Genomic DNA, 22,802 nt, shown 5'->3' on the forward strand with positions numbered 1-22,802 from the left:
CCCCACCATGTTCTCTCACTCAGTCCTGGGCTGAAGAGAGAGCTCAGGACATAGTGCAGAGATACACAATGAGCTGTCCCAGGGAGTGGAATCTGGGGCTCCTGCTCTTGACCCTGACCCTGGGCTCCCAGCCATTGACGTCAGGGAAGCTGAACAAACGTAACCTGATTCTCCCCCTCCGGTGGCAGGGGAGGCACACACGGACGTGGGAAGGGGAAAGCGTGACCAGAAGTCAGGACCGACCCAGCTTAGGCCAGGACTGGACAAGGGAGAATTCAGTGCTAGGGGGCTCCGGCGGGGGGCGGGGAATGTGCTGTCTGAGTGCGTGGCCTAAATCCTTTCTGAAAGCAGTCATCCGGCACTACAGCCACCATCAGGTAAGACAGTGGGCTTCTTCCAGACCGGGGAGCTGACACTCGAGTTGCCAGCCTGGACACAGGTGACATAGCCGTGGAGGTGATCGGCAGTACAGCTGCCGCGGGGGAGCATCACCCTCGCGAGGGGTTCACAAGTATGATGCGCGTATGCATCGCTCTGTGCATCACCGCCCTGGGGACGAGGCTCAGCCCGACCACATCCAGACGCGAGGCAGAGGGACTCCTGTGGCCACATCAGGGTAGTCTGCACTTCTGATGTGTTGCAGTCAGGTGCCAGCCTGGCCTCTGGCTTCCCTCCTCTTCTCACAACCCTGAAGAGATGCGGAGGAGGGTCACCCCCTGCCGCCACCGTCAGTGACCTCCCTGTCCTGGGATCTGCTGTGGGGGTGCTGGGCCTGGAGATATAACTCTGCCTTGGGGTTTTCCAGGTGGATTTTCTGATTGAAAATGATGCAGAAAAGGACTATCTGTATGATGTGCTGCGGATGTACCACCAGTAAGTGTGCGGGTTCCAGGTTCCGTGGACCAGCCCGGGTACCTCTATCTTCAGGAAGCCCTGCGATGGGTCATTCTGAGACAGGACGACTTCCCTCTTGAATCCTGGGGTTGCTCAGGGAGGCCAATGCTCAGTGTTCCTGGGAATCAGATAGACACGCCATTCACTTATGTCAGCAAATATTTACACAGCCCAGGCAGGTCCACAGTGACAGGTCACGGAGACCCTGAACCTGCCCAAGAGGATGGACTGCACCCTTTGGGCAGTGGGGAACCGTCAAAGGGTTTTGAGAAGGGACCAACTTACATTTTTAAAAGTAGGTGATGGACTGAGAATAAGCAAGTCAGCTGGTAGCCAGAAAAGTGTCGGCTCTAGACGCTGAGGGTCTGAACAGTATGAGGTGGAGGCTCGTGCGATATACTGTGATTTCAGGATTTACAGAGCTCAGCTGCAGCTTGCAGGTGAGAAGCAGGGGATTGAGAGGGCTGGCCACCACCTCACAGACGTTTCCAGTCTGGAAGGACCCTGGGCTTTGGAACTAGGCAGAGACGAGTGAGAATCCTGGCTTGATTCCATCTGCCTGATGGCTTAGCAACCCCTACCTGGACAGTTTCCTTGGGATACTTAGATGGGAGAACAGACTCTTCTGAGGCACCTGGCCCAGGGTTAGGGGCTCTAAGCTTTTATCCACCCAAGGTCTGGGCCCAGGGCTGGGGACTCAACCCAGGACTGCTTCCTCTGGGAATCCCTGGGTCTCAGAGGCCATGGCTGTGGATGAGGCTCCAGGGCCCCCGTGTCACTGCAGGACCATGGATGTGGCCGTGCTTGTGGGGGACCTGAAGCTGGTCATCAACGAGCCCAGCCGTCTGCCCCTGTTCGATGCCATCAGACCTCTGATCCCACTGAAACACCAGGTGGAGTATGACCAGCTGACCCCCCGGCGCTCCAGGTGTGGAACAGAGGGAGCTGCAGGCTGGAGGCAGGGGTGGGAGAGGTTACCCTGGGATGGACAGGGTCGCTGACAAGTGGATGGGGCAGTGCTGGCCATCGGACCAGAGCTGGGCTGTCATCGGCCCCTCCTCCCGTGGCAGGAAGCTGAAGGAGGTACGTCTGGACCGGCTGCACCCCGAAGGCCTCGGCCTCAGCGTGCGTGGCGGCCTCGAGTTTGGCTGTGGACTCTTCATCTCCCACCTCATCAAAGGTGGCCAGGCCGACAGCGTCGGGCTCCAGGTGAGTGAGCAGGGCCCAGGGGTCGTGGCACCAGGCCTCAGGCTTCCTGTCTCTGCACACTAGGTTGTGTGGTGTAACGTGGTCACCTCACCCTTCTGAGCCTTTGGGAGAGGAAAAGGCCTCTGTATCCTGACAGATTGTTCTCAGGCCCATAGAAATCGGGCTGCAGGCACTTGTCTGTTTTCAGTTTTTAATTTTTATTGGAGCATAGTTGATTTACAACGTTGTGTTGATGTCAGGTGTAGAGCAAAGTGAATCGGTTACACATATAGATATATCCACTCTTTTCTAGATTCCTTTCCCATATAGACCATTACAGAGTACTGAGTAGCTTTCCCTGCGCTATGTACTAAGTCCTTATTATCCACTTTATATCTAATAGTGTGTTGCCTGTTTTCTTGAGGGGAGTGGAGAACCTGGCTTCCAGCTGCCGCTGCCTCTGCTGCTCTGCACCCACCTCCCTTATGTCTAAAGGAAAAGCATAGTTATGCCCTGACACCTGAAGTTCTGGATACATAGCCTTCTCCCTGGAAGGGAGAAGGAAATCCTGGCATAGTGCAGTGCTTCAAGTATAGATTCTGGAGCCAGAATCTCCTGGCTTTGCTATTCATTAGCTGGATGCCTTTGGTGAAATTACTACCTCAGTTTCCTCATCTGTAAAATGGGATGACAAACAGCCTACCTCATGAGGTTGTTCTGACGGAATAAATGAATTCATATTACAAAGTACTTGTATCAGTACCTGGCACATAAATGCTATGTGCATGTATTTAATGCTCCTAGAATAGCATGACTTCTGTTTGTATTTGTGTGCAGGAGCACACACACGCACACCAGTGAAAGGCCGTTACTTGTTGGAGGAGGAACGAGTGGATAGGGAATAAAGTGATAGTGAGTTTTTTACGGCTACACCTTTTAGATTGGCTTTTGAATCATATGAATGTATTATTTTTTTCTAAATGGATGTTTTATTGAAGTTTAGTTGATTTACAGTGCTGTACTAATCGCTGCTGTACAGCAAAGTGACTCAGTTATAAACATTATACATTCTTTTTCATATTCTTTTCCATTACCGCTTATCACTGGATGTTGAATATAGTTCCCTGTGCTATACAGAAGAATCTTGTTTCTCCATTCTTTCTATACCAGTAAATGCCATGTGCTTATTAAACATGCAGAGAGGGAGATTTAATAAGCACCTGTAATGTGCCAGATAACGTGCTGACAATCAGTTCTTTTTATGTGCCTCGGCTGGATCATCCCCATTTTACAGAGTTGATAGATCAGGGACTTGACTAGAATCACACAGCCATTAAGTGACAGAGCCAGGATTTAAACCTGGGTCTCCTTATTGCCAAGCCCAGGGATTTCTGTCCAACACCCCAGGGTCCCTCCCTTGGGGTCTCCACACCTCAGTGTCCGAGCAGAGACGGGAAGACCTTCAGGTCTCGCTGTTGCCAGAGCCCAGAGCTGTGTTTTCATATGTCCAGTTAAAAGAGGCCTTCCCACACCCTCCCCAGAGCTTCCAGCATGTTTCTCATAAGCACCCCAATCTGGGCTGCCAAGCCAGGGGCTTCAGGGGGCCGAAGGCTGGTATAAGACTCTGTGGAGTGGGAGGTAGAAACTGGGCGCTGACAGGCAGTGCTTTGTTCTAAATCCCCGTCTCACGGCTCGCCGGGAGCGTCTGAAATTTCAGCCCCTTCATTATCCCTCTCCTGTGCCGCACATTTTCCAGCCCAGAAACACAGCCAGAGAAAAAGCATAATGAGCCCCTCTCTTGGCGTCAGCTGAGCCCTTTCTTTTCTCCCAGGGTGAGCTCTCCTCCTAGGACAGGCCATTTCTCAACGACGCTTCTGTGCCTGGGGACTTGGGGGCATTTTAATGAATCTTAGAGTTGTACCTCCCTGCCGTTTCTCAGGCTTATGAATTATTGACCCTTTCTCAGGTTGATGGGCTCATCTCTCCTTTGTGCCGCTCTCCCTCAGATCGTCATTTCACCGTGGCCCTCACACAAAGGCCTTTTTGCAGGGCTTCATGCAGGGGCGGGAAGGAGAGGAAAGCTGATCCTGCAAATTGAGCTGGGGATTGTGTGGGAATCATCCTGCTGGGGTCCCACAAGTTCCCTTTCGGAACAAGACAGGGAGCTTCACTCAGAGGAGCTTGGGGAGAAAGGGCTGCCTCCACTCACCTGTCTGGAGTTCATGTTTCTGGAGACATCCCATGCCTCAGGGTGGCTAGGGGAAGATTCCAGAAGGCAGGGGAGGGGCATGTTCAGACAAGCCTGGCTGAACCAGAGGTTCTGCTGATTTGACCTGTGAGTCTGAACTCCAAATGGGGTCCTGGACCCTGCCCTGGAACTCCATCTCCGCTCTAGTCTCCCTACTGCTGCTGCTACTGCTAAGTCGTGTCAGTCGTGTCCGACTCTGTGTGACCCCATAGACGGCACCCAGCAGGCTCCTCCGTCCCTGGGATTCTCCAGGCAAGGACACTGGAGTGGGTTGCCATTTCCTTCTCCAGTGCATGAAATTGAAAAGTGTAAGTGAAGTCGCTCAGTCGTGTCCGACTCTTAGTGACCCCATGGACTGTAGCCCACCAGGCTCCTCCGTCCATGGGAATCTCCAGGCAAGAGTACCGGAGTGGGTTGCCATTGCCTTCTCCAGTCTCCCTACTGGAGGTGTGTTAGGTTTTTATCCACATGTATCCTGTCTGAACCTGCATCCTCTGCCCTGCACAGCTTACTGTACAGTCCAGGGCTGGAGAATGATCCCGTGTGCCCTGGCTGTCCCGGCTGTAAAATGGACAGAGTAATCCCTGCCTTTCCTATGGTCCTCAGGGGCTCTGTCAGGCGGCAAAGATCCAGAGAAGACAGGACGCAGGGAACTGCAGCCCAGCTTGGCCAGACGCCCTTCTTTCCTGCTTCCAGACAACCAGCAATTGCTGTCTGTCAGGGAGACCTGACTTCAAATCTCAGCAACACTCTTTACTAGCTGGATGACATTGAGCAAGTCTCCTTACCTCTCTGAGCCTCAGTTCCCTCACCTTATTAGCAGAAATGCAGGTTGTTGTGAAGAATGGGTGCAGGTAGGTCATCCAGCTGTCCTCCTTCCTTGAGACATCCCCAGAAACATACCGAGTTCTTTAGCAAGTCCCTCCCCTGCCCCGTGTCACCTTTTTGAGCTGCTTGCCACTCCTCCCAGGCCCCTGAGAAGACTGGGGTCTATGTCCAGGTTGGAAGTGTTTGGGTGACAATAGGAAGAAGGTGACTCTGGGGCAGGGATGTTGTAGAGGGTAGGAATTGGCCTAAGGGACCTCTGAGAGGCTGGATGCCTGCCCAGTCCTTGACCCTCCAAGGAGTCAAGCTGAGTCTCCTGCATGCACTGACAAGCCTCCAAAAGGTCAGCAAATGTGGTGTGAGTTAAGCCTACAGCTGACCCGTGCTGGTCTCAGACTGGGGAGGGCCTCCACCAACCAGTCCCTCTTCTGCAGCTCAGAACCATGACCCTGCGCAAACCATCACCTCCTGGGCCTCCATTTCAACTGGTGTCTGGGCATCCTTCCAGCCTGTGGTTGTTAAATGAGGAACTTCAGGACTGACCCCCAGAGCCAAGGTGCTTGGGGGAGCCCACAGCTGTGTCCAGCTTGGAACCGACTGATGTCACCAGGGATCCGTATCCAGGGCTGGCCCTGCAGGTCCCTCAGCCCCCATCTCTCCCAGTTAATGAGACTAAAGTCCTGAGAAGAGGGATCTGAGCAGAGAGCTTACAGTTGAAGCCCAATTAATGGTAACAGCAACTATTTATTGGTTATTTACAGTGTGCTGGGCACTAGCTGACTTTACACACTCTCTTAATTCTCATGGCAGCCACAGTATTTCCCCATTTTACAGATGAGGGAAACAGGTTCAAAAAGCTCAAGAGACTTGCCTAAGGTCACACAGCTAATAAAAATAAAAGCAGGGGGTTGAACCCAGGACATCTGATGCTAGAGCCTTGTATTCATTCAGTGTTCATTGCTTTCTTCCAGAAGAGGAATTCAGAGGTCAGGGCCAGGGCCAGGGCAGAGTTAAAATGTTCAATGAGTTTCCATCAAATGGAACAGAAGAGATTGTGTGTGTCCGTGATGTGAGCTTGAGTCAGGAGCCATGGAAGTTCCTACCCCAACTCAGTTGCGGTGTTGTGGTGCAAGCCTGCTCCTTGGGGTTGTGGGGACAAAGGCCAGGGAAGAAGCGCTTGAATCTGGGTGAAAGGTCACCCTTTGCATGGGTTCCAGAACCTGATGGTGCCCCCTGGATGGAAGTGACATGGGGTGAGGGCAGCGAGTTCTGACTTTTACCCCCAGTTCTGCTTCCTGCTCTCTGTGACGCCCACCTCCATCTTGGTTCCCCCATCTGCGAAATGGGCAGAAAGACTGCTGGGGAGTGCTGCCTGCCCTGGGGGTCCTCCAGCCGATGGAGGGGGTGTGGCTGGTGACAAGGCGCTGGCCGTGAGCCTGCCCAGCTGCCCGATGCGTGTTCTCTCTGTCTGTGGCCAAGGTAGGGGATGAGATCGTCCGGATCAACGGGTATTCCATCTCCTCCTGCACCCATGAGGAGGTCATCAACCTCATCCGCACCAAGAAGACTGTGTCCATCAAAGTGAGACGTGAGTGAGGCCAGGACAAAGGGCTGCTGACGGTGGGGTGGGGCCTGGCAGCTGGTGGTACCCAGCTGCGATGGGAGGAAGGAAGGGCAGAGAAGCCATCATAACCCACCTCCCCTTTCTCCCACAGACATAGGCCTGATCCCTGTGAAGAGGTGAGCAGGACCCTCCTCCACAGGCAGACTCTTCCCTGTGCACTCAGGGTCCTGGGGTCTGGCCAGCTCTGCCCCTAGGCCAGTGACAGTGGAGGCTTCAGAGAGGGCAGACTTGGATTCTGGGCTGGTGCCTTAACCTTCTCTCCCTAAGGACCCCTCTTCTACATTCCCATCCTATCAGCTCTCCCGACGAGCCCCTCAAATGGCAGTACGTGGACCAGTTTGTGTCAGAATCTGGGGTAAGGTCAGGACCACGCTGGTGGGTCTGGATGGGGCGGTCTTCCAGGAGGGGCAGCCTGCCTGAAGGAGGGCTTGCTCTAGGGAGGTGCTCTTGGGGGCTTCACACAGGCTGCCAGCGCATCCAGAATGGCCCTGTAGGCGGTGGCCCAGCCAGTGCAGACACACACCCCGAGGGCCAGAACAGCAGTCAGGCTTGCACCCTGGAGGCCTTGAGCACAGGAGGCCAATTGCAGTGTGGACACCTGGTGACCTCAGCCTCTCCTTCCGCCAGGGCGGGCGGAGCAGCCTGGGCTCCCCTGGCAGCCAGGAAAACAAGGAGAAGAAGGTCTTCATCAGCCTGGTGGGCTCCCGGGGCCTTGGCTGCAGGTGGGTGGCAGGCGCACACTGGGGCTCACTCATGGCCAGCTGGCCTCTCTCACCGCTGATTTCCCCTCTGAGCTTCACAACAGTCCTGTAGGGCCAGAGGGACAGCTCTATCAGGCTCATTTTACAGAGGAGGAAACTGAGGCCCAAAAGCAGAGCCATGTTCCTTTGGTGGGCCCTCAAGTCACGCAAAAGGAGCCTGTCCAGTTGGCCACCTCTGACACAGTTCTCTTGCTACTTATTACTTTGTGACTTCCTTAAGAGGCAGCCAGGGAATTGCTAACAGACAGAGGGGCTCATGGGACGGTCTTGTTAAGCACATAAGTGCAACGGTTAGAGATCTAGGTTCTGGGCCCTTCTCTGTCACCTATGAGCTCTAGAACCCTGGACTAATTCCTTAAGCACTCCAAGCCTCAGCTTTCCCTATAAATCAGAGGTCACAGTCCTCACCTCACAAGGTTGTTGTGAGAAAGAATGAGATGACAGAGTGAAGCACCAAGCTTAGTGCATGGCAGGTAGTAAGCATTTTGCAAATATTAGCTATTATTATTTAAGGTATTCTTTATTTTTTCGTTTTTTGGCCATGCCCCACTGCTTGTAGGATCCTAGTTCCCTGACCTCAGGCCCTTGGTAGTGAAAGTGCAGAGTCCTCACCACTGGACTTCCAGGGAATTCCCTAAGTGATTCTCCTTATTTCCTTTCTGTCACATTTATTTAACACTTTTCTGCCAAGTGTAAGTGATAAAAAAAAAAAAGTCCCTCCTTTCTAAGAAATTATACCTTAATATAGAAGCCAACCACATAAATAGTTACAGTACTGAGGGGGGGCTCTCACGCAAGCATGGCAAACAGATGGTCTACTCTGTGCTATCTCTAATCAATTAGTGGTAGCTGCCACCATGGCAGCCCACTCCAGTGTTCTTGCCTGGAGAATCCCAGGGACGGCAGAGCCTGGTGGGCTGCCATCTACGGGGTCGCACAGAGTCGGACACGACTGAAGCGACTTAGCAGCAGCAGCGGCCACCCTGGAGTACTCTTTTGAAAAGAACTTTAAGGCTGTATCTAGGCTCAGGTAGAAAAGAGTGTTTGATTGATTAGTGATGTCTGCCACAGCCCTGGGAGGGGAGGATAACAGTGCAAACGCCATCCTAGCTGTAGGTGTTTTAGGCACACTGGGAAGGGGGCAACCAGCTTCATCTTGAGAGTATTAAGGAGTTTGGTTAAAACCATGAAGAGAAGATAGCATTTGAGTTTTAAAGAAAGCATTGGCAAATGCTATAAAAAGAGAAGAAACAGCACCTGCATGTGCTGGATGAGAGGTTGGGTGTGGGGAGTTAGAAGTAGCTTCCTGTGGTTATTGCCCCAGGGGAATGAACCTGGACTGGTAGACAGAGGCTGAGGAGGTAGATGGCAGAGGACTTGGGTGCTGAGCTCACAGGTGGCCTGGATACACAGGCAGATGGGGCAGGACATTGAATGAGCAAGCACTTTGGAGCCGAGGCTCACCTACACCTCCCATCTCTCCCACAGCATTTCCAGTGGCCCTATCCAGAAACCCGGCATCTTCATCAGCCATGTGAAGCCTGGCTCCCTGTCTGCTGAGGTGGGGTTGGAGGTGAGTGACCCTGGGCCTGCTCCAGGGGGGCCCCATTGGATGCCAGATCAGACTGTGACCTCCTAGGGATACAGCACATGCTTTCCCAGAGTGCTCTCTCAGCACTCATTGGCTGAGGATTCCTGTTAATCCCTCGAAGGGAAGGCTTCACAGAGTGGGTGACATTTGACCCTTTCTACAGCCCTTCTCCAGCTCTGGGATCCTTTGGTCCTGAGCTTGGGAATGTAGTAACAATAATCTGAATTGACATTCATTGAGTGATTACTGGATTGGACATTGTTCTAAGCCCTTTAAAACGTATGAGAACTCTGAGAATTAGGTACTATCATTAGCCTCATTTTGCAGATGAGGAAACCGAGCCCCAGAGAAAGTATGTGATTTTTCCCAAGATCATGTACTTGGTAAGGCCGGGCTGGGATTCAACTCTCGGTGGTCTGATGCTGAAACAAGAACTTCTAACCTCTACCTTTGACAAATTACTTCCTTTTTCTGTGCTTCAGTTCCCTATCCTGTAAAATGGGGGGTAATAGTCTTCCTTTTAGGGTCATTGTGTAGATTAAATGAACTAACACATATACTTCAAACTGTGTCTGATACGTAGGGAGGGATCAATTAATATTAGCTATTATACTAATTATGATTCCACACAGAATCTACTGTATGAGAATCTTAAAGGCTCCTGTCTACAAACTGAGATTTTTAAGCAAATGCATAAATTCAACCAAAGGAATGAACCTCTATTGGTGTAATATTTGAAAGAAATACAGAATGGAAGGGCCCTGGGAGGACCCCATTGGAACGCTGCTCATTGGAAAGAGTTGAGGTGCTGCTACTTGAAGAGCCAGTGTCCGATACTGGCCTCCAGGGGGAGCCCTTCCAACAGAAAAAGTGTCCAGATAGTACAAGTACGCTGATGCCTCTCCGCTTCTCCCCCAGACAGGGGACCAGATTGTTGAAGTCAATGGCATCGACTTCTCCAACCTGGACCACAAGGAGGTGAGATGTGGGGTTTTCACCTGCCGGCCACGAGCCTCTCTGCACTCCTCTTTCTACCCTCCTCTCCCTTGCCACAGAGTCTGAACCCTTCTGTGCTCCCCAGAGGCCTCGGTTGCTCTGGTCTGTCAGGCCTCTGCTGACTGTCCGTCTGTCCCCTGTAGGCCGTGAACGTGCTGAAGAGTAGCCGCAGCCTGACCATCTCCATTGTAGCTGGAGCTGTAAGTCCAGAACGAGCTGGTGGGGGCCCCACGACCCCTACCTGCAGCCCAGCTACTCAGACCTCTGGCTTCCGCCACACTCTCCTGGCCCAGGGGTCTCCGTCCCTAAAGCTCTGATAGCTGATGGGAAGACCCCTGCCCAGCCAGATATTAGGGTCACAGAGAGCAGGAGCCACATGCCTGACATGGGGGGCGATGGTGACGAAAAGACAACCCACATCTTGCCCCCCTCCCCAAAACTCTGGCTCTGTACTTCTAGGCTCCCCGGGGACTGAGCAAGGGGCCTATTTTCTCTCCACAAGGGCCGGGAGCTGTTCATGACAGACCGGGAGCGGCTGGCGGAGGTTCGGCAGCACGAGCTGCAGCGGCAGGAGCTCCTGATGCAGAAGCGGCTGGCAATGGAATCCAACAAGATCCTCCAGGAGCAGCAGGAGATGGAGAGGCAGTGAGTGTGGCCAGCCAGGGAGCCCCCGCCCAGCCCTTCCGGGCCCCGTCCCATCCCACCTGCTTTGCTTCCTGTCGGCTGGGTCCTGAGCTGACTTCACTCTCTCCCCCGAGGCCTGTCCTCACACTAGAGGGGTTCAGTGATGCTCAGCGCAAGTATACCCTGCCTCCAGACCACTGGGCTCCACCCTCTTTAACAAGGAAACCCCCTGATTTCCAAGACTCAGAAATATGGAAAATGAGGATTCTACTAGCAGTAGCTAACGTTTGTCAACTACCAACCATGCGGCTGGCGTTGCATGAGGGCCTTGTTTATATTCCTTAACTGAATTCCCATAATAACTGTGAAAGATATGTGGTTATTAACCCATTTTACAGGTGAGGACACTGAGACTCAGAGAGGTTACACTGCTCGTGCACCAAGTCAGATATGGCCAAGCTGTGGAATTCACACCCCGGCAGTTTGGCCACCCCGACTGTGGTGATTAAGAACTGTCCCCCCAACAATCCCAGAGTGGCTGGGATGATGACTGAGAATAAATGGAGCTAGCAATTCATAACTCAAAACCCACTGTCAAAATTCCAATCTAGCTGCATTCTACAAGCATAGTAAGAATTTGGGAAAAGAAGGTGGACAGGATCTTTCCATCTTTCCCATCACAGAATTAGCCTGGAGAACCACCCTGGCCTTGGTTAGCAGCCCCAGGATTGCTTCTGGGGTCTGGGGCCCTCCTCTGGGAGGACCTCACTCAGTCAGTTCCTCTTGGTGTTTAGCGGTGGCTGCATGGCATGTGGCCTACCCTGAATGGCCTTTAGTCCCCTGCAGAGGAGCATCTCTGCTCAACAGTGCCAAGCGAAACCACACAGACTTTTTTGGGACCCAGACTTTTTTGGACCCACTTCCCCAGCATCCAAATTTGGTCCAGGCATCCTTGGAAAGGAGCCTGGAAGAAATATTTAAAGCTTTTTCTCAAATCAGAGATTAGCTGCAAGGAAGATTTAACTTCTCTTATGTCGACTCCAGCATGTCAACCTGAATTTGTGTTTCAGAAGGAAAAAGGAAATTGCCCAGAAGGCAGCAGAGGAGAATGAGAGATACCGGAAGGAGATGGAACAGTGAGTGCCTTGGCCCCACATGTCTGCACGCACACATCTGTGTGTGGACGTGGGTGTGCTTGCAGGAGTGTGACCCCAGAGGCCACTTGCAGGCCCAGTTTACCTGGCCCTGGACAGAAGAGCCTGGCAGGCTGCAGTGCATGGGGTCGCAAAGAGTCAGACATGACTGAGCAACTTCACTTTCACTTTTCACTTTCATGCATTGGAGAAGGAAATGGCAGCCCACTCCAGTGTCCTTGCCTGGAGAATCCCAGGGACAGAGGAGCCTGGTGGGCTGCCGTCTGTGGGGTTGCACAGAGTCGGACACGACTGAAGCGACTTAGCAGCAGCAGCTTGTCCCCTGGTGGATCGTCCTTTATTTGCAGCCATTCCATAATCCCAGTAATGGCTCTTCCTAGATTGGGGTGACTGGAACATGGTTTTGTTCGCCAGGGTGGCCTTCCCACCTGATTTAGAATACAAGTGCCAGGGACTTGGTTCCTTCACCACAACTGGAACCACATGGCTATTCCCCAGGGTGGTTGGGGTTCTCCAATAGGCAGAAGGCTGGCCTGTGAAGGTTGTGACTCCAGTCACAGGCATGGGAATCGTATTTCAGGATTGTGGAGGAGGAAGAGAAGTTCAGGAAGCAATGGGAAGAAGACTGGGGCTCAAAGGAACAGCTGCGGTCACCTAAAACCATCACTGCCGAGGTGCACCCAATACCGCTTCACAAGCCAAAGTGTATGTATCATGTGCTGGCGGGGAGAGGGCTTCCTCCAGGGGCCTGGGGGTGTCTTGACAAAAGTACAGGTATCCCTACACCTACCACCACCTGCCCAGGCCAGTCGGCCATGGCTGTCTTCACGGAGGGGCAGCCATGTGCAGGGGCTGTCTGCCAGGGTGTTGGGATGAGTGGAGTCTGCCTGCCCACCTTGTCCTGGGGTCTGCTGCCACGCTCTGCCCCATGACACAGATTCCAGTATGTGCCCTTGGACCTCTGAAGAGGGACTAGAGAGCGGTGGAAGCAGAAACTGCTCAGGGATGATCATCTTCATATGTCAGGTGTCACGTCCTCTTTTTGCCGGGTTCTAAACTGGGGCTGTGGTGAAAGAGCGGTAAGAAAGAGGGGAAGGGATTCACGTGAGAGAAGGACTCTGTGATCCACGGATGATGGGTAGCCGTGGGAGGAGCTTCCTGGGAACACCCCTACCTCCTGCACCTCTGTGTGTGGACCGCAGTCACTCCCCTCCGAGGGTGGAGTTGGGGAGAGAACTGTGCAACCCTCCGAAGCACCAAGCTTCAGCCATCCTGGGGCGTCAGCAACCTCTACCCTTCCCATCTTTCCTCATCTGTCTTCTGATCCCACGTCCGCTTTGAGTCCAGGCCCCCACCAACTGCTCGCCTGTCCACCTGCTGTCCACCTCAGCTCCCAGGATGTCATGTCTCTTCAAGGGGCAGAGGAGGGGGTTCAGTCTCAGCGCTTCACCTGTGGGCTAGTGGTGGGGAGTCAGGAGCAAAGCAGTGTGGGGGCGAGGCAGTCACAGGTCCAGGATTCCCGGTTGGGCCTTTACTCTGACTTTCCAGCTGTTTTGATTTGTACCTGACATGGGGCAGAATCTATTCCAGCTGACTGTGCTCAGCTGACCTGGGATCCTCCAGATATGGAGTTGAGTCTGCATCTAAGAACCGAGGTTCCCCCACTTCTGCTGTGCAACAGCCATGTGGAATCCTGTGATGGGGTCTGGACAGATGTGGCCCCAACTGTGGGTCACACTGAGCCCTGGAGGGACATCAGCTTGCCAGCACAGGCCACTTGGGTCAACAAGAGGTGCAGGGCCTCTGGAGAGTTCCACGTCACCCCTCCCTAGAGCAGGGCAGACAGCCCCCAGCACATTCCTTGCGGGCACCAGGGCAGGGTCATCTCGGGTCCTCTCCCAAGGACCAAGCACGCTGTCATCAGTCACCCTATGACATTTGGTGTTAGTTGAGCTAAATTCTCAGTGAATAATCAGTGTTTTAGACAGGGAGCTAATTTGCTCTTAGGAGTGAAATAGGAGCTTCCAAAGGAGAGGAATCAATTTTAATTGCTTCTTATGAAAGTAATCCTAGTCAATTTAGTACCTTCCTAGAAACTGGATCTGGGCTTCAGAGCAAACACACCCTTTCAGGAACTGTAGAAAATAAAAAACCCTTTCTCTAGCTATTTATTCACTGCTTTTAACCCAAATCAATCTTCTTGAATAAAAGGAGCAGGAACTTTCCCTTTGCTCGAGATATAAGTGTTTTCTCAGGGGACCCCGGGAAGCACGTGACTGATGACCAGGGCCTGCCAGCTGAGCTGAAGTGGCTACACCTTCATCCACCTCTGTTTGCATTGGCAGTTTAATTCTGCTTTGCAGATTGGTCAGGAAATATACTAAGGCCTCTGAGCCAGCCCAATTCCTGCCTCTTGCGCATTGCTGGGAGGCTGGAACGCTCTCTTCTTGAGCTGATGGAACTAGGCTGCAGCCTGCCTCTCCCTGACCACTCTTCAGTTTGGGGGACCAGTCAGCTGACAGGTTATTTATCTGACTCAAGTGTCTGTCTATGTGGACCCTGCATTTCTGAACAGACAGGAAAGAGCGAGGAACATCTCTTGCCTGGAACATCCCTTGCCTGGTCATCCTAATGACCCACCCTGATCTTCTCCCTACTCCCTGCCCCAGGGATCTGGCTGCCTACCCATGACTGACCCAGCAGAACCCCAACACCATATGGACAAAGCCAGGACACGCCATCACAGAGGCCCCAAAATAGCTTTCCTTGGCAAAAGCAACAGAGAGCAGAGGGGTATTTAAGGATCCCAGAGCTGGAAGAAGGCTTGAGAGATAAAGAAGTTTAAATAAGAGCTTTCTAGCCATTTCTCCCGATCAAGGATCCCATCTGGTAGCCCCCACCCCATTAGACCCCATGGTTTAGAAGCTGAGTTTAATTTCCTACCAAACTATTAAGTCATCCTTTTGTGTTCATTGTTTCATTAAGTAATCCCTCTCATTAGCAAGAAAGCAAGTGTTTCACTGTGGAGTAAATATAAACAGAGCCCAAAGCAAAGGAACTTCTTAATACTTATAACCTTTTCCTTTGATAATGGGAAAGTTCTTCTCATTAATATTTTGAATATTAATAAGCAGCTCATAACAGACTCAAATATTCCAGGGCCCCAGGGAGGCCAGAGTCCGGGTTAGGAACCACTGGAACAGATGGTTTGGTGTTCTCCACATTAGGTCAAAATCCATGTCTTCCTAACTGCTTTTACTCCTTGGTATCTCCTCACCTCCTTAAGATCCCAACTTCCATCTGCTGCCCATCCACACAGTTCTGACATCCCCTGGGGACCCAGAGCTCCCAGGGTGATCAGAAGAAGCAGGGAGGATCTGTTCTCCCATCGCAGGCCCTTGGTAAATACTCAGGTGTTCCCGTCATCAGCACCACCCCTCCCGTGTCAACCAAATACCTTGCAAAATCCTTCTCATGCTGCTGTCAGATCAGATTAGCCCAAAAAAGAGAGATGAGAGCTTCTAAGGCTGAAAGTGGTGCCTGCACCATCCCACAGCAAGAAACCTTTCCTCTGGATTCCTGAGCCCTGTTCCTGCCCCTGACCTCCCAGCTCTCCCACGGAATAAGCTGGCCACAGGCCCCCAGGCTCCCCCAGCCACCTCTGGCCCCTTGGTCTTCCGAGTCTCTCTTGGTTCACCAGCTTCCTCCTCTTTTCCTGGGTAGACGATCTGGGCGTGGACCCCGAGTTTGACCCAGCAGATGACTTGGACGGAGGCACGGACAAGCGGGGAGAGCAGGTTTGCAGCCCCTGCTTCGCTCCCTGGCTTTGCTGCTCTGCTTGCCCTGCCTGCTTCTTCCTGCCAAACCTGCACACTCTCAGCTCTGTGGGGCCAGTATGTGGTGGGGACTCCTGAAGTCTGGGAAGCTCCTCCAAGCCCCCGACTTGATCCAAGCACTGCCCACAAAACCTTGAGGAAAACACTTGTGCCTGGACTGAAATGTTAGCTGGAACCGCTGATTCAAATATTTAATACTCCACAGGCCCAGGTTCCTCCTCTGGTGCCCTGGCCTCTCCCCTAGGGCTCTCTAGACCTCCCCAACATCCAGCAACTAAGAGGGAAGTGCTGGCTCCAGCAGGGGGCTTTCTAGATCCTCTTCCAGAATTCAAGCTGATCAAGGGTGGGTCGTTAAGCCATCACCATTGGCCAGGGAGCTTTAGCCTTGCGATATTAGCCCATCCTTCATGCTGTTGTTGGGGAAGGCAGGGGCTGCGGATCTGGCCTGGATGGGGATATGCTTTTCTGGGGGCAGTTCTTCTGCCCACTGCTGCCTGAGCATCCTTCCCAGGGCTGACACCCTCCCCCCACCCTGCAGGGTCTCCTCTTTCGACATTAAAACCTGAGGACATGGACCACACTGTGAGGCAAGACCATTTTGTCCTGTCTGACAGTCGTTCTAGGCAGAGACCCAGGCTCCCTTTTGTTTTGGGTTGTTTCTTGGATGGAGGGACCCGACACCGGTTAGGAGAGGCCTTACTCAATGGGGCTTTGTGTTTGCAGACTGTGGCTGTGATGGGGAAAAGCTCATCCTTCTACAAGGGGCTTTGTCTTGGACTTTCTGGCACTGACTTCTGAAGCCAGTGTCCAGGGGGAGGCAGTTGATAGCGGCCCAGTGCCTGGGAATCGGGCCATTTCTTGGGTTGTCTTGGGCCTGCTTTACAACCTGGGTGAGGCCAGGTAAGTGGAGAGTCAGGCAGAGGGTGTGGTTCAGCTGTTGGATTTGCCAGGGCTGCTTTCAGCTCACAAAGCCGCATGTTCCTTGGGAACCCGGCTCCCAGCTGCTGCCTGTGGATGCCCTGGTTAAGCTGATCTGCATCTCATCGCTTTGTTCTCTGTGTTCTTATAGCCTTTGGCTGGTTTTATCGATACGATGGCAAATTCCCAACCATCCGGAAGGTAGGCCAGGACTGAGTGCTATTGGCAGCTGCATTTGCTGTGGGTTTTGACCTTTCCATTGTTTCTTTTCCTGTTGCCTCTCAACAGTGTGACCACCTGTTTCCTGGGGGGGCTAACCCCCTCTGTGCCTCTCTGATGCTGATTGTCACAGGACAGGACGCTCTCACAGGGGCACCGTGGGGGAAGTACTCACAGGTGGAGACCTTCCCAGGTACCATCAGGCTCTGCTAGGTCGGCACCAGGCCCACTGGGCACGGGGCAAGGCAGAGCCATGGCAGGAATCTTCTGCTTTGTTTCTCTGTCAAGTAGAACCAGAGGCTAAGAGCAGAAGCCAAGGTCAGAGAGAGTGAAAAATCCAATTGGGTGCATGCAGGACGGGTTATGAGGCTGACTGCACCAGACACAGACTGGCTTCAGGGTGGGGATTTTTCTGCCTCAGGCTGGATTCAAAGCCGCACCAATCCTAGCTCTATCTTAGAAATTTCCCTGCATGTGCCCAGGATAATGCATTTTTCTGGCCTCTGGGGCCTTGAGTTTTCTCTCTAAATCTTATTCCTATATCTTCAGACCCCATAAAGCTCCCTCTTTTTTTTTTTTTTTCCTAAGCCACTTTGGCATTTGATTATGAAAATGCTGCTGTTAATATTTGTAGATTGGACATTCAGAATGACTTGGTATTTGGAAATCAGGCATCAGCATAAATCTGGGTGAACTAATTTAGGTGTTATCATTAGACTGGCTCTTTCTGGCAGGATGTCAGTTCCCCAGAAACCAAAGCACTGGCAGCTGGGTGACCTTGATGATATGTAACATCTCCCTGTCTGGAAAATGGGAATATCTGATGTGCTGGAAACAACCACCCCCTTCCTGTAACATGGTACTGTTAAGATAATAGATGGCAGTATTACTCTTGACAGGGGTAAATGTCTTTACCTTAGGAGCACAGATAATGATGTGTATGGCATTGAATAAGCACAACAGAGCATCTCAGGGGATCCCTTTCTACACTGCCCCTCTCTCAGAAAGGTCTTGGTCTCATAGGCTGTCCTTTTCATCTTACAGGCTGACTCTAAGGCTTATGATATTTCACTGGGTTCAATTTCTAATTCTTCTCTATATACGTACTGTCTCTACTAGACAAGATAACACACACATGTGCACACACACATACACACATGCCCCCTCCACAGAGGATTTTACTTGAAAAAATAATAAGAGGAGATTTACAGGTAAATTCTTTTCCAAGCACTAATAACTAGGTAAATCTAAAAGAACTACTGTCTCCTTCACACACACCTCCCATCAGAAATCGCAGCACTTGAGGATCGCTGTTGGTAAAGAAGAAAGCCTGTTTTCCTCTACTCATTAGTCTAGTCATTCCAGAAATCACTTGTGTTTTGGTTTTCATTTCATTTCCAAAAGAGAGAAAAATTACATGAAGGTAGAAGCAAGAGCATCCCCCACCCCCCATCTGCCTGTCCTCTTGGTCTGGACCAGAAGGAACATTTGCAGTGAATTTAACTGACCGCTAAAGGACAACAGAATTATGTCCCTCATGCTGACTCTGAAAATCCACTGACATTTTTTTCTAGAGTTATGTAAGATGCTTTGTCTCCAAGCAGCTAGAACCAAGTCCCCAGGTATTACAAGTGGCCTTTGATGGCCGTGATCAGCAATGCACAAAATTCCCCTTATTTGAAAAGATTCAGAGTTTTCCTGGGCCCCCTGGGGCTCAAGAAGCCCAGGCATGTGGCCTCACAAAGTCTATTCCAGTGCCTGAAGGCTTTGTGGTCCTGACTGAGTCCTTTCCTCAGGACTGCTTGAGTAAATTATGCAGACCAACCCTCCTGGTAGGAGCCTGCCATCTGGCAAGAGAGGCAGATTCACACACAGCTAAGTAACCCATACGGAGAAGGCTACTGTGAGATCACCATGCAACGCTATGGGGCAGCTTGCCTTTCTGCATCAGTAAGCAGGTGCTCTTTTCTTGGAGATGGGACAGAAACTGTCACAGCTCCCTCCCCATCCAGGAGCCCTAGCCCTAAAATCTTAACACTGTTTTTTTTTGTTTTGTTTTGTTTTTTAAAGCAGTAGAATGGCCATGCCTATTATGATGGTCCCTGTGGGAGGTCATGCCCTTCGTCTAGCAAGCTGCCATTGGGCAGAATGGTTCTGACTCCTCCTGAGGAGTTGTCTGAATCCATAATGCTAGGGTAGAGAGTCATCTATCAACTGAGCCAAGAGTCTAGTGAATAAGGTGAGAAGGAACCAAGCAGGGCTCTGAAGCAGTGAAAACCATTTTCTCAAGTGGCTCATAGACTGCTCTGAGAGTGGGCCCCCCGTCTGCTAGATGGGGGACCATCTCCAAAGCACCTGTCCACAGAGGTGGTTGTTGTCTTTAGGAAGGGAGATAGAATGACTCCGTCACAGGTCCATAATGATCCATCAGGCCCCTCTAGCTGTGAACAAAGTTATGTGTCCATGGCTGGGAAACTCAATTTCTCATTCCTGGCTTTGAATGATGGGATGATTCAGGAGTTCTGAGAGCAGGCCCCACCCAGGAAGGCCTGGGAGGGTGGGGGCGAGTTCAGCGAACGTGTGGGTTTCCCTCTTCCCCGTTTCCTGGCCCCTGTCCTCCATGCTGTACGAGGGGCTGACACGCCCTCCTGCCATGCTCCCCTTGCCCCAGCTCATCAGGTTGCAGTGGGGAAACTGTGGGACCTGGAAGACTCTAGTCCAAATTCTGGCACCACCACTTGCTAGATGTTTGACACCAGGCAAGGGACTTCACCTTCATCAAGAGAAGGGAGATTGAACCTGGGTCTTCTGCATTGCAGGCAGATTCTTTACCATCTGAGCCACCAGGGAAGCCCCATGGATGGGATAAGCAGTGTAAACCTCTTGGCACACAGGCAGTCCATAAGTCTTAATTCTCTTCCTTCTTTACTCCTTGGCTTCCCTGCAAGCCCATGGGAGAAGCAGCCAGGAAAGCAGACTGTGGGCTAATTCAAACAGGAAAAAGAAGTCCATTTGCCCTCCATCTCTGCACCCCCCCCCACCCCCCACCGCCTGCCCTGAGTCCCCTGGAACCCTGAGGGCCATCCTTCCTACCTGCCCCTCCACACCAACTCCCAGTCCTGTAGTTTCTCCCTAGTCCACCTAGTTCAGAGGAAACAGTGGGTTTGGACTCTGCAGGAGGAAAAGGTCCGGAGTTAAAGCAGCAGGACAAAATTGATGTCCTTGGCTCTGGGCTTCCAGGTCTGAGGCTGCCCCCTTCTCCTTTAGCTCAGGACAGAGAATCTCTGTAAATGAGGCTTAGCCAGCTGTCTCAGATTTTCTCTAGAATCTACCAGGATGCATCTGTGGTGTCTGAACATCCAGATAATGGAGAAGGCCTGTGCCCAGACACTGGGAAATAAATACAGTGCCTTTTTAAAGTACAGCACTTGGAAGCTGACAAAGTGCTCTCATAGATGTTTCATTGGCTCTAGATGGCAAACCTGTGTTTCCCCCATTTTGAAGGTGAGATGAACCAGGCCCAGAGAGGTTAAGGAGCTTAACCAAGGTCACACAGCTTGTTAGTGAACCAGTAAGCTAGTTCCTCTGACTGGCACAGGAAGTGTGTCTTGCTCTGTGATGGGTAGCAGCATCCTGCCTGTTCTAAACCCGAAGCCCAGTGCCGAGTGTGACTGAGCAGACCGAGGAGAGGGACTCATGGCGGGGAGGTGCCTGCTGTTGTCTGAATGCCCTGTTTGCTGTGCCGTGCCAGTGTCAACACTGCCTTGTAACCCTTGTATAAACAATGCCACATCTGCTCAGAAAGGAAAGGATAAGAAGAAAGCCAAGTATGATAGCCTTCAGGAGTTGAGAAAGAATAAGAAGGAACTGGAGTTTGAGCAGAAGCTTTACAAAGAGAAAGAGGAAATGCTGGAGAAGGAAAAGCAACTGAAGATCAACCGGCTAGCCCAGGAGGTATGATGTGTCCTGCTCCCAGGCCAGGGAGCATCCCTGGGACAGTTTGGTTGGTCCCCACCATGCTTTCAGGGAACCAGCTAGAGTAGCTGTTCCCAGATGGAGTCTGAGGATGGAGTGAGCCCAGCCCCCTCCCCAGGCTGGAGGGTGAAATCTTCCCACCTCCCCAGCGCGAGACTAGCTTCTGGCTAAGGTGTGTATGTTTGGGATCGAGACTCACCTCCTTGCTCAGGAGTTGGCCTCTCTGCCCAGACTGTGGGTCTCAGGTTGGTCTCCCTGCACATGCTTAAAGGTCTGTGTCTGTCCTCAATCCCCGCCCCCACAGACTGAGCACAAGGCTAGGCCTCTCCTGCTTGGTATGGCCGTAAGGCTGGCCTCCCTGCTCAGGGTTTGAGTCTGAGGCTCACCCTTCTGCCCCGACTGTAGATCTGATGTTAGCCTTCTGCTCACCTGTCATTAGACCTGGGGCAGTTTGAGCTCCCTGCCCACCCCGCCCCCGCCATCAGCAACTCAGGTGATGTTTCTCTTTAAGGCTTCTGAGAGTCAGAATGCCAAGCTGATTAGATCACAAAACCAGAGAAATCCTGGAAAACGTGAGATGCATTAGATTTGACGTTAGAACAAATTAGCTACAGAATTAAAGACAACATTGAGCTTGTGCTCCTGAGGACAAGGCAGCCTGGAATGAGGGGATAAAGAAACAAACAGTAAAGCTGGACTCTTGGAATGTGCCTACAAAAGGACCGTTTTTGGAGAATCCTAAGAGCCTCAGAGTTTGTGGGAATCCTAAAGACAGCTAATCCCATGCAAGGCATATGCCCCTTCTCGAATTCTGCCTACACCTGCTGTAAGCTAACACCCCAACCCCTCTCTCTCTTATTTCCCCTCCACTGGGGCCAGGTGGAATAAGCCTGGGGCTTTTTCTAGGTAGTTGACACATTCAGCAGTACTCTGGGTTTTTTAAGAAGTGCTTTGAACTGTTGACTTGAGTGTGCCACCCATGTGTGACTCAGTGTGCCCTCTGTCCTCTCCATTTTGCTCTTGCCTTGGGTCCCAGGTATCTGAGACAGAGCGGGAAGACCTTGAGGAGTCGGAAAAGATTCAGTATTGGGTGGAAAGGCTCTGTCAGACACGCCTTGAGCAGATTTCCTCTGCTGATAATGAGATTTCAGAGGTAACAGAGCCCTTCCCAGAGCCCTTCTGTCTAGTAGGCCCTCCTGCTGCCTTTGGAACCACCCACCCTGGGGACAGCGGGAGGCAGCCTGGCCACTGACAAGCTTCATCCTCCAGGGCCACTGACCAGCCCGCTCCATGCTCCCCTCTTGAGGAGGGAGGTGTGTCTGTATTTCTGGGCTTATTTCCAGAGTGACCTCTAAGTCCCAGCCCATCAGAAATGATCAGTTAGGCCTGCTGTCCTGGCATAATTATTAGGAGTGTACGTTTCCCTGTCATGTGCATTCCAGTTTAGATGATGAATTATATGGTTGCCTTTTCATCACTCCCATGGGTTTGGGTACCCCCTACTGGCTGCCTGGTATGGGATCAGCTGGGTACCCAAGTGGCAGAGAATTGACTGCCCCTCTGCTTCCAAGGTTCGGGTTTGAGGGTGGTGGGTCTCCAGCAGCAAGAGAAACAGATGAGCATTAGACTCGGTGTATCGTGAAGTGGGGTGCTCCTCAGTGACAGAACTTCCTTGCTACCCCCAGATGACCACAGGGCCCCCCCCTCCCCCGCCCTCTGTGTCTCCCCTGGCCCCGCCCCTGAGACGCTTCGCAGGCGGCCTGCACCTGCACACCACTGACCTGGATGACATCCCCTTGGACATGTTCTACTATCCCCCCAAGAGTGCCTCTGCCTTGCCTGTGATGCCTCACCCTCCACCCTCCAACCCACCCTCCAAGGTCCCCGCGCCCCCTGTCCTGCCCTCATCGGGCCGGGTGAGTGCCTCTTCCTCACCCTGGGTGCAGCGC

General features: G+C 52.2%; 1 protein-coding gene across 2 annotated transcripts in view; it reads left to right on the top strand.

The window, feature by feature from the left end:
* Window positions 1-262: 262 nt before the first annotated feature.
* The window catches only part of USH1C (USH1 protein network component harmonin), a 38,085-nt gene continuing 15,545 nt past the window's right edge, over window positions 263-22,802 (top strand). The window contains exons 1-15 of one of the 2 annotated variants that reach the window (XM_068989106.1): window positions 263-377; window positions 806-873; window positions 1,679-1,822; window positions 1,965-2,103; window positions 6,635-6,743; window positions 6,871-6,895; window positions 7,077-7,134; window positions 7,407-7,501; window positions 9,029-9,113; window positions 10,050-10,109; window positions 10,271-10,327; window positions 10,630-10,772; window positions 11,822-11,887; window positions 12,486-12,610; window positions 15,629-15,702. In XM_068989106.1, coding sequence (XP_068845207.1) covers window positions 309-377; window positions 806-873; window positions 1,679-1,822; window positions 1,965-2,103; window positions 6,635-6,743; window positions 6,871-6,895; window positions 7,077-7,134; window positions 7,407-7,501; window positions 9,029-9,113; window positions 10,050-10,109; window positions 10,271-10,327; window positions 10,630-10,772; window positions 11,822-11,887; window positions 12,486-12,610; window positions 15,629-15,702 — 1,317 coding nt within the window. In that variant the 5' untranslated portion in view covers window positions 263-308. Of the gene's footprint in view, window positions 378-805; window positions 874-1,250; window positions 1,335-1,678; window positions 1,823-1,964; window positions 2,104-6,634; window positions 6,744-6,870; window positions 6,896-7,076; window positions 7,135-7,406; window positions 7,502-9,028; window positions 9,114-10,049; window positions 10,110-10,270; window positions 10,328-10,629; window positions 10,773-11,821; window positions 11,888-12,485; window positions 12,611-15,628; window positions 15,703-22,802 lie in introns of those variants that run through there. The other variant, XM_068989107.1, reaches the window with a different exon arrangement.

The sequence above is a fragment of the Capricornis sumatraensis genome, chromosome 16 (assembly GCF_032405125.1).
Source record: "Capricornis sumatraensis isolate serow.1 chromosome 16, serow.2, whole genome shotgun sequence".
Lineage (NCBI taxonomy): Eukaryota > Metazoa > Chordata > Mammalia > Artiodactyla > Bovidae > Capricornis > Capricornis sumatraensis.